The sequence below is a fragment of the Myiozetetes cayanensis genome, unplaced genomic scaffold (assembly GCF_022539395.1).
Source record: "Myiozetetes cayanensis isolate MyiCay16 unplaced genomic scaffold, myiCay2020 scf3, whole genome shotgun sequence".
In the NCBI taxonomy this organism is placed as follows: domain Eukaryota; kingdom Metazoa; phylum Chordata; class Aves; order Passeriformes; family Tyrannidae; genus Myiozetetes; species Myiozetetes cayanensis.
The window spans coordinates 40,898,227-40,924,953 of record NW_026087521.1 but is presented as its reverse complement, the minus strand read 5'-3'; the positions used below and the strand labels follow the sequence as shown (position 1 = coordinate 40,924,953).

General features: G+C 35.3%; 1 protein-coding gene across 2 annotated transcripts in view; it reads right to left on the bottom strand.

Annotated features, from left to right (window-relative positions):
* TMTC2 (transmembrane O-mannosyltransferase targeting cadherins 2) overlaps nucleotides 1-26,727 on the bottom strand; it is a 244,734-nt gene that overhangs the window by 8,824 nt on the left and 209,183 nt on the right. For both annotated transcript variants that reach the window (XM_050324145.1, XR_007629963.1), the window contains 2 exons: nucleotides 22,214-22,328; nucleotides 14,638-14,701 (listed from right to left, as the gene is read on the bottom strand). In XM_050324145.1, coding sequence (XP_050180102.1) covers nucleotides 14,638-14,701; nucleotides 22,214-22,328 — 179 coding nt within the window. Of the gene's footprint in view, nucleotides 1-14,637; nucleotides 14,702-22,213; nucleotides 22,329-26,727 lie in introns of those variants that run through there.

Genomic DNA, 26,727 nt, shown 5'->3' with positions numbered 1-26,727 from the left:
GGTGACATTTTAACCTGCCTGGTGAAAAGAGGATATACATATAAATTCTTTGTATGCATCTAATGTTGTGTATTTTCAAACAGTGGAGACTATCCTATCTAAAACTGCAAACTACATGATAAGTACATTTAAAACAGGAAATTAAAATCTGAAGGAAAGGTTTATCACCTTTTTTTTTTCCTATTTATGGGTGACAGATGTGGGAGTTTTCATCCACAAGTACGCCATGAAGTTATTCAGTTTGCTTGTAGATTGAGACATCAGCATCATTAAGGAAACCTACAGTTGTGAGTCAGGGAAGAGTTCTAGACTTGGCATAGGAAGGATGCATCAAGCAGTCTCCTTTGCTTCTCAAATTATCACATCAATAGGGTACATTTCACTATCAATGTTCTCCAGACAATGGAGATTTTTCCTCGACATCTTATTCATCTTAACCTTCAGAAAACTGCTCAGCATTTTAAAAACATAGTTATCCAAAACCAAACAAGCATATCTGGATATATGTTACATTTTGCTGCTGAAAAGCTATCTATGCAAGTTCAGAGCATACTGGTTTACATATCAGCAAGTTAACAAAAGCATGTGTTACAACCGTTAAAGGCTTCAGTTCATAACAGCTGAAAACATCCCACAAAAATGTACTTACATTTGTAATTTTTGCATATCTAGATGTTTTCCCCAAATGGTCATGCCCCAATTGCTTTGATTTATGCTTAAAAAGTCTCCCAGTAATCACTCTCAGTTTATATGGAAAATGTGATGGACATTTTTAGATAACATACTTGTATTACCATAATAAAAGCTAAAGAGGAACATACGTTATAAGTATTTCACATTACAGTTACATTGAAAAAAAAAATCAACAGTTTCCAGACCTCAAAGTGTTTCTAATTAAACTTCTTTGCTTTCCAGCTCAAATGTTGTCATCAGTATAGGACAGGATAATCTTATTCAGTTTTCCTAGCACTTTAGGATTTCATTTAAAAAAGAAATCATCAAATTACTTAAGTTTTGTTTATAGAAATCCAACTGTGCTCTAATGTCTGCAATTTGATGATTTTAATATATAGCTACAATTATGTTATAAAACATTTAACAATTTACCTTATCTAACACAAGTACACTGCATGCTAACTAGAAGGTCTGCACTCCGAGCAAGTGAGAAACTTGAATATAAATGTCATCTGTACTACCATACTGACAAATAGAAATTGCTCCAAATCTTTCAGTAACAGAACTTTGTCCTACTAAGAAAGAAGTAAGAATTTTTAAAAATGAAAATCAATCTGTGAGTAAATGTACTTTTGCATGCATTTTCTTTTTAAACCTTGGAAACCAGAAAAACAAAGGGCAGTAGCATAAACCCCAGTTTTACCTAAAAGAAATGTAAAGTGTTAAAAGAAAAATTAGTATAATCTACTTTACCCAGAAGCACACATGCAGGGCTGATTAGAATAGATGTCCATATTAACACAATCAAAACTGGCTAATCTTCAGAGAAAACTCTAATTTACATATCATCTGAGTTTGTAATCACAATTACACTCACACTACTAGCATTGAAAAATGTTAATTTTTTTCCAATCAAATAAAATGTCATTGGTAAATAAAAATGTCTGCTGAGAATGAGTGCATCATCCATCTATTTTTCCCAGATACCAATTAAATACATCAGTACACAGAAAAGGTTGTACAGTTTTTCCAATATGCTGGTAACAAGTATATTGCATTAGAGTTTCTATTTTGGAGTAGAACAGCCAACAACTGAAATTTCAGAAAGAAGTAGTGCTGATTTCTAGCCTTGAAAATTTAGTGGTGTTCTTTTAGGGGAATCTCAAAATCACAAGGATTCCGGTATTTTGACTCAGATGTTCAGATGAATATTAAATATCCAATGAAGTTTTACACCTTTGGCTGACAAGTGTAGTCAACTGAATTAAAGGCTTGAGAACTAGATTAATATCAGTATTACTGTATGCTTTTGCAAACTATTTAGGTATTTGTAGTTGTAAGGCATTGCTTTCAGGCACACTGTGTAAACCATTATGCAACTTGGCATACTTGCTCTGAGCACAGAGAATGATAATCTTGCTAATTTTTTTAAGGGTTCTATCATGCACAATCACTATTAAGATAGCCCACAGACAAAGTATTGTATTAGATCATTACAGAAAAGAAAACACTAGGAGATTTTGAGGCACTGCAGATTGGTTTAGGATGAATTTTAGCCTTTATTCCACCCCTTCATTGACACACAGTTTCTCTTGGCTAACTTTCCCTAGACAAGAGAATCAATCATTATTCCTCTATTGGTAATAATTTCACTGACAGGGGAGGACAGGGGATGTCTATCACATGAAGTGATACAATTCCCATGATAATATGTTTTAAAATAGTGTCTGAAGGTATTTTCAAATTGGTCAAAAATTGCAACTTCAGGATATGGAAATACTACCAAGACAATTTTGCAAATAAAAACTAACTACATAACTTTGTAAATAAATAACAAATCTCCTGAGATCATTTTAAGAACTCACATCTTTTTAAGAAATATACGTTCATTACAGGGTAGATACAACTGAAAAACACTTGAAAAATTCTTGCTCGCAAATATTTTCTGTTCTGAAATTTCTACACAGAAAACCCTAAAGTATTTGCACATCAGTCTTTTTCTCTTCCCCTTTGCCCTTTTTTATTTGACTCCTATCACTTCCGTGCTTGTTACCTAGTGCAATAAGATTATGCCCACACTTTCTTGACTTTAATTTTTACCCACAGGATTATGAGAACATCTGAGAAGAGAGGAACATACTAGTGGTCCTTTGCAAAATAATGAATCACAGTGTTCTGTGGAATTCATAAGGATTCATTACTTACTTTTTGGCAGCCAGAAACCATAGGTGTTCCCTACATAGTATTTAGCAATTAAATGCACAGTAGATATTAAAATCATTAACTTCCAAGGTAAGTGCAAGGAATTAATTTTTATTCTTGTAGCTTAAAGATTTCAAGGCTGCAGTTTCTAAAATATGGTCTTTTGATCGCTAATAGTAAGACCATTGTGCACTAATTGCTCACTGGGCTTTTGCAAGATTCTGACTTCTAAAAACCAAAAACTACTTGTTGCTATGGTAGCCTTACTTACCACATCTGAAGACTGACACATGTGTTTACAGTAAGTAGCATCAATAATAGCAAGACGTTAAGTGGTAGATCTACACATCCTACTCTGAAAGATTGCATTTGATGTGGAATACGCTGACAAATGCTGTTTATCAAACAGAAGCTTTCTGTATTCTTCAAAATAATGTCTTAAGAAATGGACACATGAGGGAAAACTTTGAAAAACATTTTCCTTTTTTTAAGGGTTTAATTAATTATTTCTGAAGGCACAGGAGGACAATTAATATTTGCAGCACTAGCACCAAGAAATCAAGTTCAATTCCTGCCTCCGAAATTCAATGTCAGATGTTACTTAGTGAAACCAGATGTTTGGTCCAAACTGCCTCAGAAAAAGCCCTCTATGGCTAGAGCAAACTATAATCCAAGGCCAGCAGAATTCCTATGTAATTTTCTAGTAGATGGTTCAGACTATTTTGCCTTAATTTTCACTACACATACCACTCATTCTATATGAACACCATGGTATTCTACAGAAACTAACTATGGGTCCTACCAGTGATCTTTTTGTTAAAGTTAATTTTTTCCCACAAACCATGAGGTTTGCCTCTTATGCAATTTCCATAATCTCCATTCAGAGACCATTTTCTTCCTCTGTTATGGGTAAAACATCCCATTTGTGAACTAACTGATCAGCAAAAAACTCCATCAAAGTAGCTATCAGAATAGAATTTTGCAAACAGAATTTATCAAGGATCATGTATTGATCTTTCAAAAATGATAGAAAATAAGGCTGATAATTTTAAGTGTATTTAATTGCAGTCAGATTGTGAAGAAATTAAGTAGAACTACTGAGTTACTTAATAAAGCTCCACCAAATAACTCCACCATAAATATATTAACCGTTCAACCTGAAGAATCTAGGAGACATACAGTAAATCTTCCTATGGAATTTAATTTGGGGGTTTTATTGTGGATTTTAGGTTTTACTCTTGTTGTTATATTGGAAAAGGTTTCTATTTTTTTTCATGTGTAATTGTTTGCAGTAAGTTTGAGGCAGCCAGATGCTAAGGCAACTGGCACTGCTACAAACCATAATGTCAGATTAAAGTTACTTACTGTTAAGGAAGTCAGTCTTTACTGAAACACCTGAAGAATTAGTAAAACTGCCTCAGCTTAGTAATAGAGCTGTTCATTATATGGAAGACATTTCAAAAGGGTAGGTACACTGGAATGCACATTTGTTCTCCAGTAAAACTAACTGTGGGAAACAGAACCATGTGAATGCAATATGAAGAGCTAAGCAATATACAGTGGTTCAGAATGCCTCAAGAAGAGACGGCTTGGGGAAAACAAAGAGCTATCCATCCCCTCCCCACTAAATCTTCTCAGTAGCAGACATCTGATTTCTAGATTGTAATTTTCTGAGGGAAAACTATGTTCAAACTGGTAATGAAGTTACTTTTAAAGACAAGTTCCAAGAAAATTACTTCATCCAGACACCCATCCCCTTCCTAGCACTCTGTAAAGGTACAGTCCATCTCACGCAGATCTCAGACCAAAACAAGCCTTACTGCTGGGCATTTCTCTTCTATACAGTCACAAAAAAATCATATTAAACCCGAGGGTGTGGGAGGGTGGGTGAAAATAACAGTTGCATCAACACCATCTTGTGTAAATGAAACATAAGGTCTCCAGAACTTGCGGGGGAAAAAAAAAATAGGATATGTCAATGCACAACTAAAAATCATTCCTAGAATGAGAAATACATCAGAACTATAGACTAGGAAGAAAATTAGCAAGTTATTTATTGCAAAACATCCTAATGAGGATGTACAGTTGCTGGGTTTGTTTAATGAGCATTAAAACCACTTTCTTATCAGTTCTAATTGCATGATAAATCCATTGCATTGTTTCCAGAATCAGCACTAGAACACTCCATTAGGAAAAACCTTGCTAGATTCTCTTTTAATTGTGTTCAAACAGATGGTTTAATTTCTGAAATTCTAATCTACTGCTGTGAGTTCTCTATTTCATGGCACTTTACTTTTGATGGACACCAAGGGCTACATTTACAAGGCAAAGGCAATCTTGCTCTCTCCAGGAACTGATGCAGGCAGTATAGTGTGCCCTGTCATATTGCTATCAGGCTGTGAATCACAATCAAATGCATAAATCTATTGCTGGTACATCACTTCCACAATTTAAGCAAAGAAACTGCATCTTTAGAAACTACTGTCTCCCATCATCTCAAAGCATAATGATTTGATTTATGTAACTCAGTAGTACAATTCTAGGCTGTGACTTCCTATTAATTAGTTTCACATAACTATTTTTTTAATTATTCAGTAAATGAACATCACAGTTAAGTTCAAACACAACTGCTGTGCAGTATTTTTCATACTTGAAAAGTAAGCACAGGAAAAAAAATCTGTCTACTCAGCTGTAGATGAAAGGCATTAAAATGATAGATGAAACGGATCTGAGAGACAAGCCTAGCTGACCTCACATCCTTTTTAATTCAAAAAATTTTGATGGTGGACTGATCATACCTATATACTGGATAAAGACTTCAGATTTGTGTAACGCAAATACATATGAAATAAAAAAAAATGAGGACACTAAGATTTCCATTCAAGCTAATTGTGTTGCAGTTCCACAAAATTTCTGAATCCAGGTCTCGACAACGAAGTAGCTCAAGTATTATTTGGTATGAGAAAGCTTTCTCTTTGGAGAATTTATGAGGTGTCCATGGAGAATTACAATCATTTAGTGGTACTGATATTGGAAGAACATAGGTAGATGTGAATCTGTACATTAATACTTGCATGATTAACTTCTTAAGAAGTAATCTGTAAACTAATAATAAATGTAAGATTCTTGTTGAAAACATGGTCTTTTTCTTTTGGGAGATTTAGTCGCATAAACATTTTGAACACTGTGGGCAACAGAGCCCACCATGGAAAATAGGTGCACAAACCAGAATACCCTGGGGTAATTTTTTTTGCGAAGACTTTATTAGCAGGTCCAAGCAGCACAAAGGATTGCCATCAGACATACTGAAAACCTGATATGACCTGTGTGCTACGTGAATAGCACAAGTTACCACAGTTTCTTTCTCTCAAATTACACGTGTAGCACAAAATTACTGTTTCAACAGTTCTAGGTAGGGGGAATTGATTATTTAATAAAGTTCTAAAGGTTAATTAAATTAGAAAAGAGGAATTATTATAAAGTTGCCAATTTCCAACATTTGTTCTCCTGTTAAGTAAAAGCATGTCTATACATTTCACAGTTCTTGAAGTTGAATGACTTGAAAAATACATTATGTCAATAATTAGACTGCAGGAGGGCTAATATTTATGGGAGATTTTTAAATATTTTCATAGCTAAAAATGAAATGAAAAGCACTCCAAATGACCATGACAATGAGTTTCAGAAACACTTTTCCAAGTGTTTCTGAGTATGCACCTTACTGTTTGGAAAACTTTAAGCTAAGAAGAGCTCATAGCTGCTTGCATAATTTCACTTGAAATCGTAACCTAGAGAATCCAATTTACTTCTCACATGCAGGAGAAACAGAAGCAACTCTAAACAAGTCAATGGTGCTACTGTAATGCAGTATGTATGTATGTAGAAGAAACTCAAATGTATTTTCATTTCAGTTATTTAGAACTTGCACAGACAAAATAGTTCTGTATTGAATAGAATATCAATGTACAACAAATTATTCTAGATAGGAAATAAACAGTAATTTAAAGGCATTTTAAATCAATTCCAAAGCTCACAAACTTCACTGAGTGAGCCAATCAATCTCAGATATTTGCGTGTTTAACTGCTTGTATAATCAGGTGAGTACAAATGAAGTCCCCATTACCTAACTCTCACATAACTGAAGGTGAGAACTGTAATGACATGAGTTCCAGCTTTCTCCTCCGCAACTTACACAAAGATGGATCACAGAGAAGAAACAGAGTTAAGTATTCTGTAATTGCTCAAAATCACATTCAATCTTTGCTTCTACAGAGCTGCTACAAGGCAGAACAAAACACATGTAGAGTTTTCTGGGATAAGGCTATAAATATTCGCACGTATCTCATAAAGGAAATTCAGTGTTTTCCACAGACGAGTAAATTGGTTTTCAAATTATACAACTCATCCTGATACTGTGCTTCAGTATTACAGGTAAATATCGCCATTCCAATAGCCTGTGTTCTTTCTTTGTCCCCTGATGGAGATCACAGGGGTGGAAAACACTATATAGGGGGTTTTATTTGTTTTGTCTGCTGGGTTTTTTTAAGGTGGAAGGCACTAATCTCTGCTGCAGTAGGAATACTTCAAGATTCAGAACAACAGCCTGTACAAAAGCCTGTCTGGAAGCTGATGACTGTGCACAACAAAAACTCCCAATACATCTTTAAAATATTTAGGAGGGCCATGAACAAATACAATTGTGAACATAGAAAGATAATTTTTTTGTTCAAAAGAATAAACACTGTTTTTCCAAAATAGATGTACAGAAATAATGCATATGTCTTGGACTTCGACCCAGAGAAGAAGGATCTGAAAGGGGTGAAGTAAAACAATAACAAAAGAAAACTGAGCTCAGGCCCAAATTAGATTTAAAAAAGCTTCCCAGCCCAGGGGGGGCAGAGAGAGTTCGTGCATGGTTAAACTCTTTACATAGAGAAGTGTTGCTATTTCTGTGTATACATTGAAGATTCTTACTATCTGAAATGAAGGGAAGGTCACATTCAGTTAATATTAATTTTCTTGAATTTCTCCATTTTGTATAACCTTTAGGCTACGTTACTCTTCTGCTACGAAGGCTGAAAAATATCACAGCTATTCTGATATCAAATCTCTGAGTCTGTTTTTTATGAGGTTTCAACAGGTACAGTGTAACCAAATTAGAGTAACGAAGAAAGTGCTCTCTTATTCTTTTGAGATCAGAGAGTCATATCCTCTTTTCAATAAGGGTGTTGCATTATCTCCTCTCCCAATGGAGCCAATCCATGCCTAAACCTCCCACCCCTGTATTTGCCTGAAGTCAAACTATTAAAAGCATGCCATCTGGAAATACATTTCACATCAGTCATGCCTATCTTCTCATTAGGAAGCCACAGTATCCTTTTTAGTCCCTTCATGCCCTATAACAATTAATTCAGTCTTTAGCAGGAAGGGAGGAAGAACTGGATACTAGGAAGTCTTCTTATTCCTCACACCTTCACCAAGAGAAAAGAAAGGAAGCCTTTTCAGGGGGCCAAGAGTGCTGCTGGGCTGGAAGGAATCCACAGCCATTCATATTATTGAGGCGGAAAGCTTGGCACACTTGAGAGGAAGCCTTTAAACAATGCAAGGCTTAGCAGCCACTGGTGCTAGTAGAAGGAAGCTGTGCAGCCCTGACACAGGGCAGGAGAAGCTGGGACATCTCAGAGGGCAGACAGGCAGTCAGCAGAAGCTCCTTCTGCCCTAAAAGGCCCACTTTTTTATTCTGTGTAAAGGCAGACAACTGAACAGATGAATTTGGTGGATGCTAACTACCTAAAAATACAGCTCTGCCATTCCATGGCACCAGTAGATAAAGATAAAATAGTGTCATGTGTTCATTATTTTGAATAAACAAGTACACAGAAGAACATTTTGAAAAAAGGATTCTCAACTGGAAATTGTCACACTTCATTGACATATATGGTGTAAAAACTATATAGGTACTATTTTGACAGAGAACTATGTCAGCTTTATCTGTACTATGCTCCAGAAACCAGGAGTACGATGGCAAGGCATCTCCAGCTGCACTTGCATAGCAGAGCCTAGGTAGAGCTACTCAGAAGGGCTGCAGGGGGAATACATTCATTACTGTATCTGTGGAGCAGTGTGAGGATGACATTGGATCCAGTGTAGCATTGAAGTGCCAGTTTTTTGTCAGTCAAGAATCAGCTGCAGACAATGTAGGAATCACTGTTAATCCATTCACTACTGCCAGCAGCAGTACAATTAACACAGCAGAAGCCCTTAAAAAATTAATGAAAGTTCTCCCTGGTAATAAGAGGACATGTCCTTAAAGCTGGTAAAATACATTAAAGTTGTTTCCCTCACAATTTCTCCAAGCCTCGTAAATCTACATGAGACAATTACTGAATGTTCACAAGAAAATCAAATAGGAAATTTGGCATGGAAACATCTAAGGAAAAAATATGTAATAAAGCAGATCTTGATTACAGATGTTTCAAGACAAAATGCAACATTTATTTTATATTTTAAAGGTCTATGAACTATTGGAAGTATATTCATTTTTAGAAGTCCTGCCATGCATAAACCTCATATTATGAACACTCTCCATAAGAAGTCACTGAAAGCATGTTATCTCTAAGGTGTCTATAGAATTACAGTCAATTATGTGGAAATCACTAGCATTCTCCTTTCACGAGTTAGACAGTTTGAGGTAGAGCTTATTGCAAGCCTGGAGCCCTTGACATGAAATCTGTACTCCAGCATTAGGGAAAAAAATAAAAGCACTTGTAGAAACTGCTTTTTAATATGATATTGTGGTAACTGATTACATAAACCCTTCAAGTCAAGAAATGGTTTAGTCCCCCACATCATGATTAAACCATCTAGTGGAAATTGTGTTTATTTTGCTTATAGGTACATTTCTCTTTTCCCCCCTCATTCTGTGTGTGTGTCTTTATGTATGTTGTTACAGTAAGACATTTAATCAAGCCCTTTTGAAGTGGTAGAGTGGAAACAGCTGTTTCTGACAATGTGCCGATGACATGGGGCTTAAAGCTGTCATGAGCTCCAGATTGCAAACAGCACTAATATGTGGTTGGGATGGTAGTGACTTGCAGGTCACGGCACCTCCTTGAGGAATGCTTCTAAGCCAATCATCTCAAGGTGGTGGCTCAAAGTCTTAAGGCTCTGGTGAGCTCGCTTTCATTTAATACTCTTGAGGTCACACTTCAAAGTGCTCTTTCTTCTCAAAAGCCATTGGCCATATGTGGGCGTTCTAGAGCAGCTTTTTTAAGACTGATTGCTTCAGGTTCAGACTTAAAAAGTTAGAAATGCAGCTCTATTACAAAAATGATGTCTTAAAAGTTGAATAAAAGCTGAAGCTTAAGTCAACATCTCACATTCTTGAAAAGAATGCCAATTTAAAGAGAGCTTCTGGATGACTGATTTTTCCACAACAAAGCAAGCTTAAAGCTCACATTTTAGAGTGCCTAACAACTTGTTAAAACAATTCCCTTGTTTGTGAACATTACAATATGTAGGGCACTAAGAAATCATCTCTGAATACGGATTTTCTTCAGCAATACTCCCACTCAGAATAATTATTGTATATGTATATCTAAGAAACTTACACTTTCATTTCTTCATGCAACTGAATTTGTTAAAATTAGACTAGTATGATTAACATGCACTCAAGCCAACATTGCTAGAACAAACACATATGTGTTTCTCACTGAGAAGGCTCTAAAAAATGATTTTGTTTTGACCACAGTACAAGACACAATGCAACAACATGTTTTTTGGAAAGCATTCATAAAGATCAAAGGGCTAGGGAGCCTAATCTCTGTAGGTCACCTACAGAGTTGAAGGAAGAAAAAGTCCTGTAAGAAATTATTCATAGCAAATAAAAGTAGATTCATTTTCTGAACTGCTTCCTGGATTCCTCTCTCTCTCCTTGCCTGTCCAGGGGAAGTCAACTCTGTGAAGCCTATTTGGAAATTAATAGACATAACCTTGAGAATGCTTGCTTCTTTAGTAGTTTAAGATAAATCATTCCTGTCTCCACAGCAGTAGTGTGTTTTACAGAAAATAATGCTCTTCTGAAATTTGCCTGGAAACTACTTTCACAGAGGATAAATACACACCTACTGCAAATAAGACCAATCATGAACATGATAATACAGCCAAACTTTTTTTAATTTGCATCCAAGCTCCTTTTCAGCTGGTGCTGCTATTGTACCGAAGTGTTTTAATTCCTTTGCACTATGCAGAAAGAATGTGTATCCAAAAGCAAAGATGGCATTCAAGATATGGATACACATTTTAACACATCTCCGCTGTGTTCAGTTGTTCCTTTACTGAGTATATTTTTTCTTGCAGATACTTTATTCACTGTAATAAAGCTTGTCATGGAAAAAAATAAGTTGTATTTTCAGACCTCTCAGAATTAGTTCAATGATGAATGAATCACCTCCAGTATTCCAAAAATGAAATCTTTTTATGTTTGCTTTCTTAAAAACAATAGCTTGCAGGTTTCAGAGAAGTTACATTTTCTGTAACTGAATACTGTATTTCTGGCGATGTTTTTAGCCTCCTTAGTCACAACTTTTATAAAAATGGATTAGATGGAATGAGAAAGTGACTGAGACACACAGGCATATTGGTTGCTCACTGTTGTTCCCCAGTTCTAAGACACTGAAATAAAAGGGCTTGTCTAAGAGACAAATGTAGGAGTGGAGACTGATGTGTGGAAAAAACACTGAAATAGCCAAGTAGGTATCTCGGAAAGTCAGAACTCAGGTAGCCATTTAAACTGGACAAGGGTGCAGAAAAGCTCAGCAAAGCAGCTTCTGGATCTGAAGGACTTATAAATTAGGGAGCAGGTGAGTAAGTATTGTGTATGCAGTAGTGCTTCATTCCAAAAGCAACAGGAATGATCGAGAAACCAGAGAAAGAGATGTAAAAGGAAAACAGAGAGAATGCTGAGAACAAAACTCTGTCATGAAAGCTCAGTGAGCATAAAAATTCACTAACATTCATTAAAAGATTCATTTTATAGTATGACTAACGTCTTATTGCTGCTAAGGACTGTATTTTATCGCAGTGATATTAGAGAAATTATACAATATGTTATATTTGTAAAGACATGGATGTAAGAGAGTGGAAATCTGAGTTTTGTTTCAGACTGAGCTAGCTGGAAATCTCTCAGGAGCCAGACATGGGTCTAATTCTAAAGAATAACCATTAAATTTAGTTGTCTTGGCACAGTGAAAGGAAGCTGATAACAAAGAAATGGATCTTCAACCTAGGACATGAAGGAGAGATTGGGGAACCAAAGGGGAAAAAAGTCATACTGAAAATAAAAGCAGCGAGCCAGTTTACTTGGGATGCTGATCTGTAATTCACTAATATCAAAAGATACTGTCTCAATCACTAGAAGAGGGAAGATTTTTGTCTTTGAGCACTCAATTACTAGTAACAAGGCTGATCCATTGCAAGAATGAGATTTCAATGCTGCCACAGTATTCTCACCAAGAGGGAATTTGGGAACAGGCCTCCTAGCAGCTAACATTAAACAGGGTACACAAATATACATATAGATATGTGTCCATATACATGGACTGGTACGTATCTGTATATTACATCACATGAATACATCTACTGTTTTGAATTCTTTGTCAAGAAATGTTTCTAGATCATTAGTGATGGATTAAAAAAATAAAATTAAATCCTTCAGCACTACGTTTTGCTTCAGGATATTTCTTTAGCATCTTGACTCACATAACTTTGCTAATCCTTCATATTCATGAGACAGTGAGAGGATACATAGGCTATATCCAAAAGGACAAATTAGACTGTGGGCTTTTTCAAGATGTGAGGATAACTCCCACACAGCTCTAGTCTGGGCCATTGCAGTCTCTCAGACAGTACCTAGACACACTCTAAGCAGCTGGTTCAGTCAGTACTAGAGCACAGTCCTGGACACATTTAATTTATCAGTACAGATGCATCCATGAGGAAGAGGGTACATCAGTAATTTGCATTCCATTATATTGCTTAACACCAAGTAAGCCTCCTCAAGTGGCTTCTTTTTCTCCTGATCTGAAACTATTCTGGTAAATTTGAGAGTTAATAAGAGAGATATGTATGATTACTTCTGGTTTTGTTTACATTTTTGAGAAATGCCCTGTAAAGTCATCAGAAAGTTGATCCTGGCACTGAAAACTGAAACAATCTTCCCACTCTTCATCAGTAAAATATTTTTGAAACGCCTTGAACCATATGCATACCATGCTTAGCTAGAAAGTTAAACTATGATCTTGTACATAAAAGTGAAATTCTCTCTTAAAGAAAGTTGAACACCAGTACCTATTAGATTTTTGCTTATCCTAATAAAGTTAGAAGAAAGTTCCTATAATGAACTGTTTTGATAAACTTATCCTTCAAAAAGAATACTTTGGTCTCAGCATGTAAAACTTATCATCAGTAATTATAAACAGCTAACCTAGCCGTCAGTTACTTCCAAGGCTCCCTGAGAAACCTCACACTTATGATCATATTCATATATGGTTTACACAATAAAGTTATTTTGGAGTTTCTGAGAAATATTTTGAGCATACAGTCAATCACAGAAGAGGACTTGTACCAGTTTGCACACAGCTGAGGGAATTCTTTCAACTTTAAGGTATCCTCTCAAAAAACCAAAAAAACAACACAAAAAGTCTTACATCTGAAAGCATAAAGAATCACAAAGTCTATATTGTTATTTCACAAAGAATGAATTAGTATAATACATGGGTTTTTGAGAGCTGTTAAGAGACAAACTGTCATTTCATATGAATAAGCTATTTGTTTTGGTTTTTTTTGATTACATTTTGTTATCTTGTTTTGAGTCTTAGGTGGTGTTGCTTTTGATTCTTAGGTCTGAAAACTCTTCTGTTTTAAGTCTGTAGTTTTGATTTTTTTTTTTTTTTAACTGAATTTGCTAACATGTATCCTCAAATTTGGTACTAGAGACTTCTGTGACAGGAATTTTCCTGGATTTGATTTATTGCATAGGCAAAGTGGTATGTATTTAAAATAAATTCTGCCTCATTTATATCCACGATTTCCCCCCCCCGTTGTGAAGGTAATTGAAAAGAAATATAACATTGAATAAAAAATGGTAAGTAAAAAATATTTTTTTCCTTTGTTCCTGATGCAATAAAACTAGAAATGAGCTTCCCTTTTTAAAAAGCATCTGTCACTCCTACATACTTCTGCTTCAAAAAACAAGTACTTCTTTGCCAATATACAACTACTTTGGAGATAAACACCTCTGAGGCAAAACTATCTTTACGTTTGTTGAACAACGTTTGTCAGAAGTTCATGACAGAGGAAAAGGCATAAATGTATTATTTAAAATGCCTTAAACAGTGGATCACAGAGTAGCCTTTCAATCTCTTTTACTAGTGAAAATAGATGGAATTGGAAAAGCTTTCCAAATTTAACACATTTAAATGTAGATAAATAAATCTAAATCTAGAAGTCTTTTTTATGTATGTTAGCCAAGTAAGACTTATTGCTAGACCACTTCACTAAAGCAACTTGAAAGTATAGCAATTGGTTTGACAAATGAACAGCTTCATCTGACTACCCAATAATTAACCATTAAAAGAATATATATATAACGCAGGACAAGAGATCAAATGCTCCAGCAAGAAGTTCTGCTCAACAAAAAGGGTTCAGTACCATAGCACATTCATCAACCTAAGTAATGGATATCATTAAGAAGGTACTTACATTAGGTCTTAATCCTGCTGCCATTTCGTAATACTTCTCTGCTTCTTCATTAAGACTGGCTTGTCTATCAGGAGAGAAAAACCCAACAGTTACATCTCATTTTCCTTGGGTTAAAAAACCCCATACCTAAAGAAACAGATAAAACCAAAACATTGTAACTACCTTTCTGTTTAAGGGAAAATGCACAAAATATGTAAATCTAGAAGTTTTCTTATAGTTCAGATTGTCCATTAGCACAAATCTTCTTTGCCTACCTCATCTTCTGTTTTAGTTCTCGCATTATATTAGTGCACATTAGAAAGAAAAACAGAAAGCTGATCTTAGGCAAAAACAGAGACATATATCTTCACCAGAGGAAAATCTGGTTCATTTTTTGTAATCAGACATACTTTAAATTCAGAAACTGTAGATTATGCAACAATGCAGTTTCTCATTTTGTGCCTCCCCAAAACCACTATCATTCCAGTTAAAAAAAAAGGAAAAAAATCAGATAATACAAAGATTTCTGAAAACTAAATTTCCATGGTTGAGGGAATTCACTCAGAAAAGAGTTCCAATTTCAACATTTCCTCACATCATTCTGAGAGGGGATTTAAATTTTGATCTCCTGTCCCAGGAGAATATGATGAGTTTCTGGGTACCTGAAGCACTATCAGCTCAACCCTTTTTCTTCTCCTTACTAATACAGACAGCATCTACATGCTCCTAGTAGTTTATTTTTTATTTCTTCTCCTGAGTTTTTAGTTTAATATCGTCAAATGAAAATGCAATTTGTTGTCAAAGAAATCCCAACATATTTTTTCCTCAGCAGGCCCTTTTTATCTCTTCTCTCAAACTCCTCTCTTCTTCTTCTGTCTCCACCTTCTTAAATTTCCTCCAACTATTCATTTTATCTGCCATTCCAGTGAGTATCAGCTGATGACATACAAGTCATAAGAAAGATGGAAAATCTGTAAGAACAACCAGGCACAACTTTCAGGCAGGCTACATATCTTCTGCTAAAATTATTTCCTTTTTTCCTATGAAGAGCTAGGTCCTTTCATAGGAGAGTTAGGACAGGAGATCTTCAGCATATTTGTGTTTGCTATGTGATTATATAACACAGATGCATTTCTGTGACACAAAACTGAAAAATTAGAAAACAAGCATAACACCGAGTAGAGTTGGCCGTCTGATTTTCTTTTTCCTCTTTCTTCTGCTTTTGAGAACAGTTACCAATTCAAAGAGTATCAATCAACTGAACACTTGTGCCTGGAGATTTTACCTTCTTCATTACATGAGCCTTTACATGCTTAGTTATTTAGTAATCAAACTGTGTTCTAATTTTATGTTCCTATCCACCCAGATTTTAAACATTAGCCACTTAATACATGGTAGTCAATTAATCCCAATCAATACATTTTGACAGCTATTGGTCTTGGGAGGAGAAGGGGATAATCCCTTTGAAGTTTCTCACGTAATTCCTGTGCAAGCTGAAACCACTTCCTGAGTAACAATTGCTAAGTAGAACCTGGTTTATACCTGTTAACTGTTTTAAATTACTTTTCACATGTATCATTTACTCAGTGGTTGCAGTGGTCAGAAATGATTGAATGCCTAAAAATATTCATTCAACCTGCTTCTGAATCGCTCCTGCTGGGCATCAGTAGCACTTGAAATGACTGAAAAAAATAATCTCATACTTATGAATTTCAGGATTTACAACAAGGTGCTATAAAATGAAACATGTTACACAGCTTTTTTTTTTTTTCCCCCTGTTCATACAAAACTGTCAGGACACAAAGCACTTCTGAATGTGGTGAAATAACATACAATAAACAAGGTGCCTTACCCAGGAGGCAAATACAAATGGTACACTTCACCTCCAAAAAGTGTTGTTGGCATGTGAATGTGGAACACATTAAAATCCCTTTTAGCCCAGTGGAAATACATGGCTTGCTTTTCTCCCATGTGTACATCTTGGAACATGGATCATTAATTGCTAAGTTGAAATCAGTTTGAATGTATAGTTTTCCATTAAAAACAGTTTATAGAAATGCATGCACAACACAGTAATCTGGTCAGGAAAATGCCAGTTCAATTTCTAGGGCATTCAGCATCAGTTCCCTTATTTCAGATGCTTCAGAATTCTGGATCCCATTTTCACTGCAAATCTAAGCTAGAAATTCATTACATTAAGCCCTGAAATGGCTTTCCCTTGAGAAAAATTAAAGGCACAGAGGTAGGAAATTGCAGTAACCCTATGCCACTGAGCAGTAAAGAGCTCTGGATCAATGTCAAATAAGGGAAGGACACTACTAAAGGTAACGTAATTCACATTAGAGTAAAATATTAGATAAAATATTGATAATAAAATAGAAAGGAAGGAAAGGGAGCAAAGAGAAGTTCAGAAGACAGAGTCCTTTTCATAGTTATGAGATATATTTCAACCTCTATCCTAAATCTTTTCATGAGGACTTTGAAAACACTTCTGATTTCCCCTATTAGCACTAGCAGTCTATCTTGTTTTAAGGTACAAAAATGTTTTCTCGTTTTATTCTCTCATATCTCTTAACCTGAGCCTCCAGATCAACCAATTCCCTGTATTCAGTTCCAGCTGACTGATGGTGACACTTCATAAACGTGCTTTGACAGCATTAAATTTTAGATTTAATCTAAAACTTAGATTATCCTGACACCCAGTTTACATTCATTTTGAATCTTTATGTTGATCACTGGAAAAAAATATTGTTGTAAGAGAAAAACACCACCAGTGCTGACTGGTATAGATCCATAAACATGAGTGGGAAAGGGTTAGTTTTAACCTGCCTGTTGCTTGGTACAAGGCTTCAGACTGTTGATTATTTTTACAGTGAAATCATGGATGTCAGCCCAGCTACAAATAAAATATAGTTTTCTTCAGAGATTCTATTTTTAAATATTGCATGTTGGTACTTGGCATTCTTACTGGATTTTTCTGCGTCACAACAAAATCATAATCAGGTTTTATACCTCTTAACTCTTCACACACATTTTTTCTTTAAAAATTTTATATAGACTATATGCTTTGCCATACATACATATATATAATTAAGCACATAGACAGTAAATAAAGAATGAATATAAACTGTTGAGACAATAACAGAGGGTGAAGTTGTGCCTATGAGATTGTGTCAGCAACTACAGTCCATGTTCGATCAGTGTGTTCTGGAGAGCCAAAATACTCTTCCAGAAACCACTGAGAAACAAAGACCATGTCATGTAATATTGCCCTAATTTAGACTTGTTTTCAAACAGCCAACAAACATGGTGTTACTTCATGGAATAGGAGTTTCCCAGAATAACCCACTTACAGAAGTACAAAAAAACTAATTATTCCTACAAAATGTGCTTTTAAGAAAATAGGTCTTCTTCCTAAGTTTGTTTTCATGTGAAGACAACGTGAAGCTCTTTTCCTGTTCCTAATTAGCACAGCGGTGTCATCCCACTGCCATCCCTCATTCTAAAAATAATCCTCTCCTAGACCAGAGGAAATCTAGCTCATGGCAGCTCACCTAGTATAAAACTTAAAAAGTGAAACTTAGCACTTGTTACTACATGACTTATTCACTGAAGGTACAGCATTACAAACACATGCTTCACTGCATTTCACTAAAATGTATCTAGGTTTTCTGAAGGACTTTGAATTCCTGTAAGTAAGAGCATTGGAAATAGTACAGAAGTAAACCATGTGACCAGATACTGTTTTAAGAACCACCCAAAGAGCTGCATGACCCTTGAAGAAAGCTGTCTGGAAAACAAATTTGTTGAGATAATAAATTTTACAGGCAAGTATTATGCAAGTTAAAAGTTACCAGACTGTTGCAAAGAAATGAATTACATTCATCCCACATCTCACCCCTCTTACAGATGACTTGATTCATCTTGCATTGCATTATCAGGATGCTACAGAAGTCATTTATGGAAAAAAAATAACTATGTGCAATTAGGAGCAGGGAGGTCTCTCACTAATGGAAACAGAACTAACTCAGTTGTTAATTTTTTTACTTCAGATTCAGTCACAAAGAAGAAAGTAAGCAATGTTGGAATACCTGCCACGAGGAGCAGTTCTTGTGACTGCTAAACTGAGAACAGGCTATCTAAAAAGACAACTACTGTGTTTAGACCCAGTTAACAATTCTGTTGCAAATTTAAGAAAAAGAAGATTACCTTGCAGCATTCTAGTTCAAAATTTTCAAAAGTTGTAAATTTTTATTGAGGCTGTGTTTTAATTTAATTTCTTTTTTCTGAGAGAGTAAGGGAGTTAAAAAAAAGGGAAAATATTTTAGCACTAGAGTAGAAAACTAAACAGAATTTGAAGGAATATTGTGATTAGTTTCCATCCAAACCAGCTGTAAACCAAATTTGAAAGAAGTTGCATGTGATACTGAAGAAATGTCTTCATGTTTCTCAGTCTTGTGACACTCCTTAGGCTAATGGTGGAAACAGTAGTAAGAAATGAAAGAAAAATAATTCCTTCCTAATTCAAAAATACATCACTGGGTAGAATATTTGGTCTGAAAAAAAAATTTAGAATCTATACAAAAATCTAAGCTGCTGTTATTATCTTGCAGTCATTTTGGAAACCTTGCATCATTCACATTAGTATCAATTTCTGTCTCTTAATCCTCAACACATCTGTAAACTTTATCCCACCTTACGACCGCTGATTTGGAGGGGGGCACCTTTCAGGTCTTGGGTGTTACACCATTCTCTGCAGGTGTGATGCTCTCCCAACTGCCCCTCGAGCATGTGGCTCTATGAGCCCATAAGGAGCTCACACATGCCATGCTGAGGGACGGACGAAAGAGGAAGTTTATTTGGGGATGGGGGTTTATATGGCTTTCAGGGGGATTGAAAGGGAACCAATTACAGGGTCAAGGTACTACAGAAAAACCCAATCAGGTAAAGAGTTAATAGCCAATAGAAAGAGGTGAACAAAGGCCAATGAGAAGACCTGAGGATATCTTCCCAGGACATTCCTGCATAAGGGTCCTTTACAGGGGTGTGTCAGGAAGAAGACAGAGTAACTTTGCAAATACAGAAAAGCCATCTTAAGACCTGTTTAAACAACATTAAAAACTTCTGTTTCTATAACATTTGAGCTGTTTTCTTCTTTTCCTTCACCAGTCCATCTCTGACAGGACTTCTTCCATCCCATATAGGATAAATCCATTGCTACACCACCTTGCTCACCAGAGTCAATTCATTTTCATGCTCTGTGAACTTCTATAATGTGTTTTCTACCTCACAGCTGTGCAGTTCATTCAAAATTCTTACTCACTGGTCAGTGTTTATAGCTCTCTAGGGTACCTAAAGAGCAGTTGGTCACCTACATGAAACTATTTCAGCCTTTTATTTATGACTGCATTTAGCATTCACAGTTTCTAGCTGTGTCACTCTATGCCAGTTGGTTTATTCCCTTCTTTCCTTCCTCTTCTGTGTCTTGGTATCTGCTTTCCTCTAGGAATCACCTCAGCTCTCTGTTCTAAAGATCCTGAAAATCAGCTGCTTCTGAAGTCCTGCAGACTCACAATGCATTTGTAGCTGCTCTGTCCCAATGAATGAATACACATTGCCCTTGTACAACAAGTCTTACAGAAGCCATATATTTAAATCAATTGCTAAGTAGAGCAGTGAACAAGGACAGACAACAGACCCATAACCTTTCAGCAAAAATCAGTCAGATGCTAACACATGGGGTTTTTAAGCAAATGCTTAGCAGCACTGAATTTAACTTTGCCACCCTGCTCTTGCTAAATTCTCCAGACTATTTCAGACTCCCACAACGTATTAGGAAGACAATTACAAAGAGAGCTGAGCATGTAACTGAAAAATTAGACCAACTAGGTATCCCAAAGTAGCACAGTGGTTTCTAGCTAAACTAAAACAGGCCCTTTTTTTTTAAGGGTTTTGGTTTGGGGAGTTTTCTTTGTTTCTAAAGGTTTTGGCTTTTTGCTTATAGTAAAAATAGAGAATGCATATTAGAATCACTGAGCTCAATGCTGGTCAAGGCGCCACAAAAATAGTATACTCCCAATCAGATCAAGAAGGTTAAACATGGCTGGTTAATATGCAGTACAGCAGAATTGCTGTTACTTTTAAAAATAAAAAAGTACTCATATCCAGATGTAAACAAACATGCCTTCAAGACTTCGGATGCTTCACTCAGTGCTCACAGACAAAGTGAGGGATTTATTAAACCTATTTCCAAAACAGTATTGGAATCACACTACATCATCACATTTTAAAAAACACACAATGACACCATTTAAACTTATATTCCACAACACACTTGCTGCAATCAGGACTCTGAAACTCTCTATACCCCTCTGAATTCAGCTGCTTGCTATGCTTCTGTCTTCAAAATACTGAACTCTGTCTCAAGAGATACTATTCACAGAATAATCAGGGGGAAGGCAAGGATCCTTAAAATAGCTCATACAACTGAGTCAGGTCAAGCTGTTGTTTACCAGGGAATAATTTTTCTTGGTTTCCTTTCTAATCTACAAGCAGTAAGAGTTATTTTTCAAAAGATGTTTTGGAGCATATTTCAAAATCATGGTATAGAAACTGTAATTCTGAAACACGAGTCACTGAATTGCCTGAAGCCAATTCTACCATCTGTTTTATACCATTTTCCTTCTCTTTTATACAATTTTCCTTCCCTTTCATTTCATATTTAAAATGTTAAAAGTATAAACAGCCTAGTGAGATATCTTCATCAGAGAAATTATCTCAAGAACTGTTTTGTGCTAATGAAGTATATTTTTTTATTTCCTTTCTCATGCATTTTCTATGCTTAGATATCATCTAAATGAAATCAAGCATCCTTATAGCTGTTAAGCAGACAATTGACAATAATTGGATAGTTATCCTAGAAATAAGCATGGAGGATACCTACTAAAGTAATGTAAGTTTAATGATAATGTTAAGCTCACAGATAGAAGCTTAATGTTACTGAATAACCTGGTCTGTCAGCTTGAAAAGCTCAAAAAGAAGTCTAAAATTTAATTCTATTCAGATAGAACAGAATTAAATATGAGACTACATTTTAAATCACACATTCTGAGAGTACCACTTAGTGCTCCTATGAGCCTCAAAGTCATTATTAGCCTGAGAATATTTAGATTTCTAATTATCGTAGTGTTCCCTACTAACAGAAATTTGTAATGTTCTCTATTTATATCTAGAACAGAAATATGGTCTCATCTTTTCATACTAAATTTTTAAAAGTCAGGTGAAAGGAAATTCTGCAGAAGGTTCATCACAAAAGAAACACTTATTCTTCTATGCAAGCAAAATGGATCACATGCTTGTAAATGATAGAAGTTTTGAAGATAAGAAATTATGAGGTAATACCCAGAAAATTAGAAATGGAAAGTGCTAAATCCTGCAACAGTTTCATTCCAGTTCTTTGTATCTTATTAGCAATATTGAATTATTCAAAAGAGTTGCTGGGCTTTAAAAAGAATCCTGCATAAGCAAAGGTTATAAATACTTTTTTCCTCCAAAATAAGAGAGAAAAATCAAGTAAGGCAGATGTAAAAGCACTAACCTGAGCATATGGGCTGCATTGAAAACAACATCAAATTCCATATTATCGAGTTCAGCTGCTTTTTTTGCCATTTCAGCTGCTTCTATCAGGCGGGATTCTTCAAGGAGGAACTGACCTGCAATGGAGTGCATGAACGTGAACCCAGAGATAATAACTGATATAATATACTTCAGACAGTACAGTTAGGAAAAGGAATTACAAAAAAAACCCCAGCAAACCAACAAACCAACCAACAAACAGTTGTCTCAGATTCAATATTATTTTTTGATTTGCTCTGTATTTCAGTATCCTTAAAATATAGTCAATGTAGAAAAAAATGCAATAAATATGACAGGTAATAACCATATTTGTGGAACATACTTAAGAAAAGTGAGAATAATAGACTAAAACTCAGCCATCAAGAAACAGTACTTCCAACCCCCAAGAAGCCTGCCATTTGACAACTTGTCCTTCTGCCTATACACTGATCTTCACTTCCTCAGGACAAATTGAAATAAATAACATCTACAAATGAAATACACTTCAAATTTTAACTGAAGTACAGTAGTTTCAAAACAAAACATATAAGATACAGTAGAACTCTACAAAAATTACTTTTCCTTTGATGAAGATGAAAAAGAAATTTGGAAGGTACTCAAGCAACCTTATTTTCTGTTCTTTTAAATGATTTTTTCACTCCTAATCCATAAATACATTATTTTTGCAAAAACTTTTAAAAATATTTCAGCCATCTAGACTCTGTGTCTACATAACTTTATGTCTGGAAAAGCTATACTCAAGGATGATGATTATAGATTCCATCATCCCATCCTTCCCTTTTTAATTTATTTCGTAAAGTTAGATCACTCAATCAAAAATTGTCCACCATGCCATCGCTGACCACTAGCCTCTTCAGAAACAATATGCCATGAGCAAATGATTTCCTCTCATGGTGAGGGATTTTCTTTTTTTTTTCTTTCCTCCTTTCCTCATGCATTCCCTGTTGCTCACATGCTTGCTATATGCTTATGCAAAAAAATCTAGTTAGCCAGAGCTAGCAAAGTCTGAACAAGCCTAGTGAGTCCGGTGATGCTTTGGTACAACAAAGATATTCGCAGAAGGAATAATCTCAAGACAAAAACCAATGAAAGACAGCTTTCTTAGCTTTTTGTTTTCTCTGTGGATACATTTCAGCTTAGGAGAGATGGAAGATTATTTAGTCAGACTCCTACATCTTAATTATTCAGATCTGCAAAACTCTTGTAAAAACCTTCTTGCATTCACAGTATAAGGTTTGCTTGCTTTAATTACATCCACACTCTAATACATGCTATACTTTGATGCAGTACGAGGCTTTGTGCTTACCGTGCCCAGAAACAGATGATTTACAAAAAAGTTTTCTCACACAGAACAATAAGTAAATAAATAAATAAAAAGAGAGGAAAAACATAAAAGAAAACAGTTTGAGAATAGTTTGGACCACAGGAAATTAATTTGTCTTCAGAATTAGAAATCAGAGGTTGAACCATTAATGGAACTCTTTTATGAAGGGATAACAAATACTTACAAAAGCTGTATATTTGCTTCCTTTTTTTTTCTTTTTTTTTTTCCTTTATTTTTCCTCCCTTTTGGGTACAACAACAGGGTATGCCTTATACGTAGTAGGACAAATTCAGATTTGAATCTGAAAATTCTCCAAGTAAATCTACCAACTACAATAGGCAGTTCATATCTCTTGTTTTGGGCTGAATTCCTATTTTCTTTAAAGAGAAATCTTTGAAACAACCTTGACCAACCAGTATTCCAATTGTCTTCCAACAAATGAAGTAAAGCAGTATCCCTAATCTTTAGGTCCATGTTAAAGTGAACCAGCCATAAATTGTTAACATTAAGGTTGTTTTGTTAATGAAAGTTCTGAATTAGCAGAATGAAACACTGGTAACTGCATGTACTATTAATAGATCCAGCATGGAGGGAAAAGGACAACATAAGCTTTTATATTTCAAGACAGTGAACATTCAGGAGCATTTTCAAATAAATATATACTTAATTTAGGACAAATTTTTTGCACCTTATAATTTAAAAATAATGTCAACTGCTCATTAAAAAATTAATTACATAAGGAGAATAAACCTCTCCTTATTATTGTCAATTAAAAAATTATTCAAAGGGTTTTAGAGGCAGAACTTTAGAAATATATGTCTTGTTTTCTGTATGGAAGTTTTAACACTGAAGCTCAGCAGTGACATTACCTTACGTAAATTTATAACTACCCCTTATGTAATTTAACAATTTATTTTATATATTTATATAGTTATATATTTAAATATTTATATTCATTTAGTAATTTATAACTACCCTTATTTAATTAAATGTAATTGATACATTCTACTTCATGTGATATAATCAAAATTTTTTTTTACTTTAGATTCATTTTATTAAACAGTAAAATGCTTGCACTTCATCCATGTAATTTCTAAAAACAAAACATTATTGAAAACCAATTCAAACCAACACTAATGGCTTACTAGTACTATTAAGCAATAAATCAGGTTAAATTCTTAGCTCTTTAAGAGGTCAATAAGATCAACATATACCAAAGATATTTCTACTACAAGGTATTTAAAAAGTGTCTCTATAACAGGATTAGTATTTTATATGACATATTAAAGGATTATCTTTATTAAAGGACTATGGAAGTTAACTAAAACAAATTGCAAGTACTGAATATTCTATGATTCCATGAGGGGAACAATCCTTAACTGCCTTAATCATTGCCTGAGTAGATGTGATTTCATCAGCAGCTGCTGATCAAGTGTTTCCCTGTTTGGATGGGCAATAAGTATAATTGACCGCAACCTTCTCAATCTAGTGGAACAGTAAATACCTGAGCGTACAGGTGCATGGTGGGTTGGCCCCTTCCAAGCACTCACGCCCCTGCTCTTGCCCACCCACTCCAGCAGGGTGGTGGGAAAAAACAAGAAGAATAAAAGTAAGACAATTTGTGCATCAAGATAAAGACAGTTTAATGTGTAAAAGAAAAAAAGAGAGAAAAAAAAACCTCACCAAACAGCAAAGTGAAGAAAATTACTTGCCACTTCTCACATGTAGACTGATGCCTAGCCAGTCTCCAAACGAAGAGCCACCTCAGAAGCCAAAATCTTCTTCTTTCTCTACTCCAGTTTTTATTGCTGAACATGATGTTATATGGTCTGTTATATCTATCCCTTTGGCCAGCTCAGGTCAGCTGTCCAAGCTGTGTCCCCTTCCAATCACCTGCCCATCCACAGTCTACTCTCTGTTGGGGCAGACTAATAAAAAGAGAAGTCCTTGACCTTGCTCAAGAACTATTCAGCAACAGCCAAAGCATTGCTGTGTTATCAAGGCTATTTTAGTCACAAATCCAAAACACAGCATCATCCAGGCTGCTATAAAACGCTGTCCAAGCCAGACCCAGTAAAAGGCGGTTGAGAATTGATTTGCCAAGTTCTCCTTAAAGGCATACTAATTTTATTCACACAGCTCAATTTAATTTAAAGCACCTAAGTAGAGAGATACCATTTTGAAAACATTAGCTGCCATTCCTTTTATTATGATATACTAAATTCATACAAGGATGAACTGGATTGGCACTTTACTGCTGCACTTTCTTCATTAAAATGTAGACTTCTGAACTTTTCCTGTCAAACCCATAAAGATATGTTTTCCCAAAAGAAGGGCACTAGCAGGGTGCCAAGGTGTTGAAGGTGGATCAGAATGTATGATCCACAAGCCCCAAGAACCACTTGTGTAGGTCTAAATTTATGTGTAGGATTTTCTCCTCTGACAGGCAGCTGGAAAACCTCATGTTCTGTGAGACACTGCCCAACACCACCTTTCTTATTGCAGGTGTCATGATTCTAACTCTTGCCAACAACATAAATTATGGTTGCCTGATTGTTTTTTGGAATCAGATCCAGCTTTTGAGAAAACAGCCTTCTAGAAGTTCTTAATCCCACATTTTCCTTCTTCAAGGAAAGCATATTTTTCATTACTATTCTTCTAATCTGGAAGTGGGAAATCCATAGTCCACCTTCTGATGTGACTTTGAGCAACACTTTGCCTGGAACATTACTTTTTTAATAGAATTTTCCACCTTTCTTGCTAGCCAGCACTGAGTTGAGTGTAAATGCGCAGTCAATAGTTTTTAAAGACTTTTGACAGCAGAGAACTGATTCAATACTTCACGATCCTCTTTGTTAGTTTTGCCTAAACTATCCGGCAATCAGAAATAGCATTAAAGTTGCCGAATTCTGTACCTGCAGCCTTGTTCAAACTTAGTTTTTCTTGCACATCATCAACAGTGTTTTATGACTCCCTATTTGACCAAAAGTTTTTGGGGCAATATATGCAATCCACTGAAAAGTAAGATAAAAGTGTGTATTTAATTTAAACAACAACAACAAAATTCTAGTTCCTAGCATTGAAAAGGACAACTTGTTTTCATTTTTTATCAATTTTTAAACAAATATTTATCCAAAGAAATGAAAGTATAC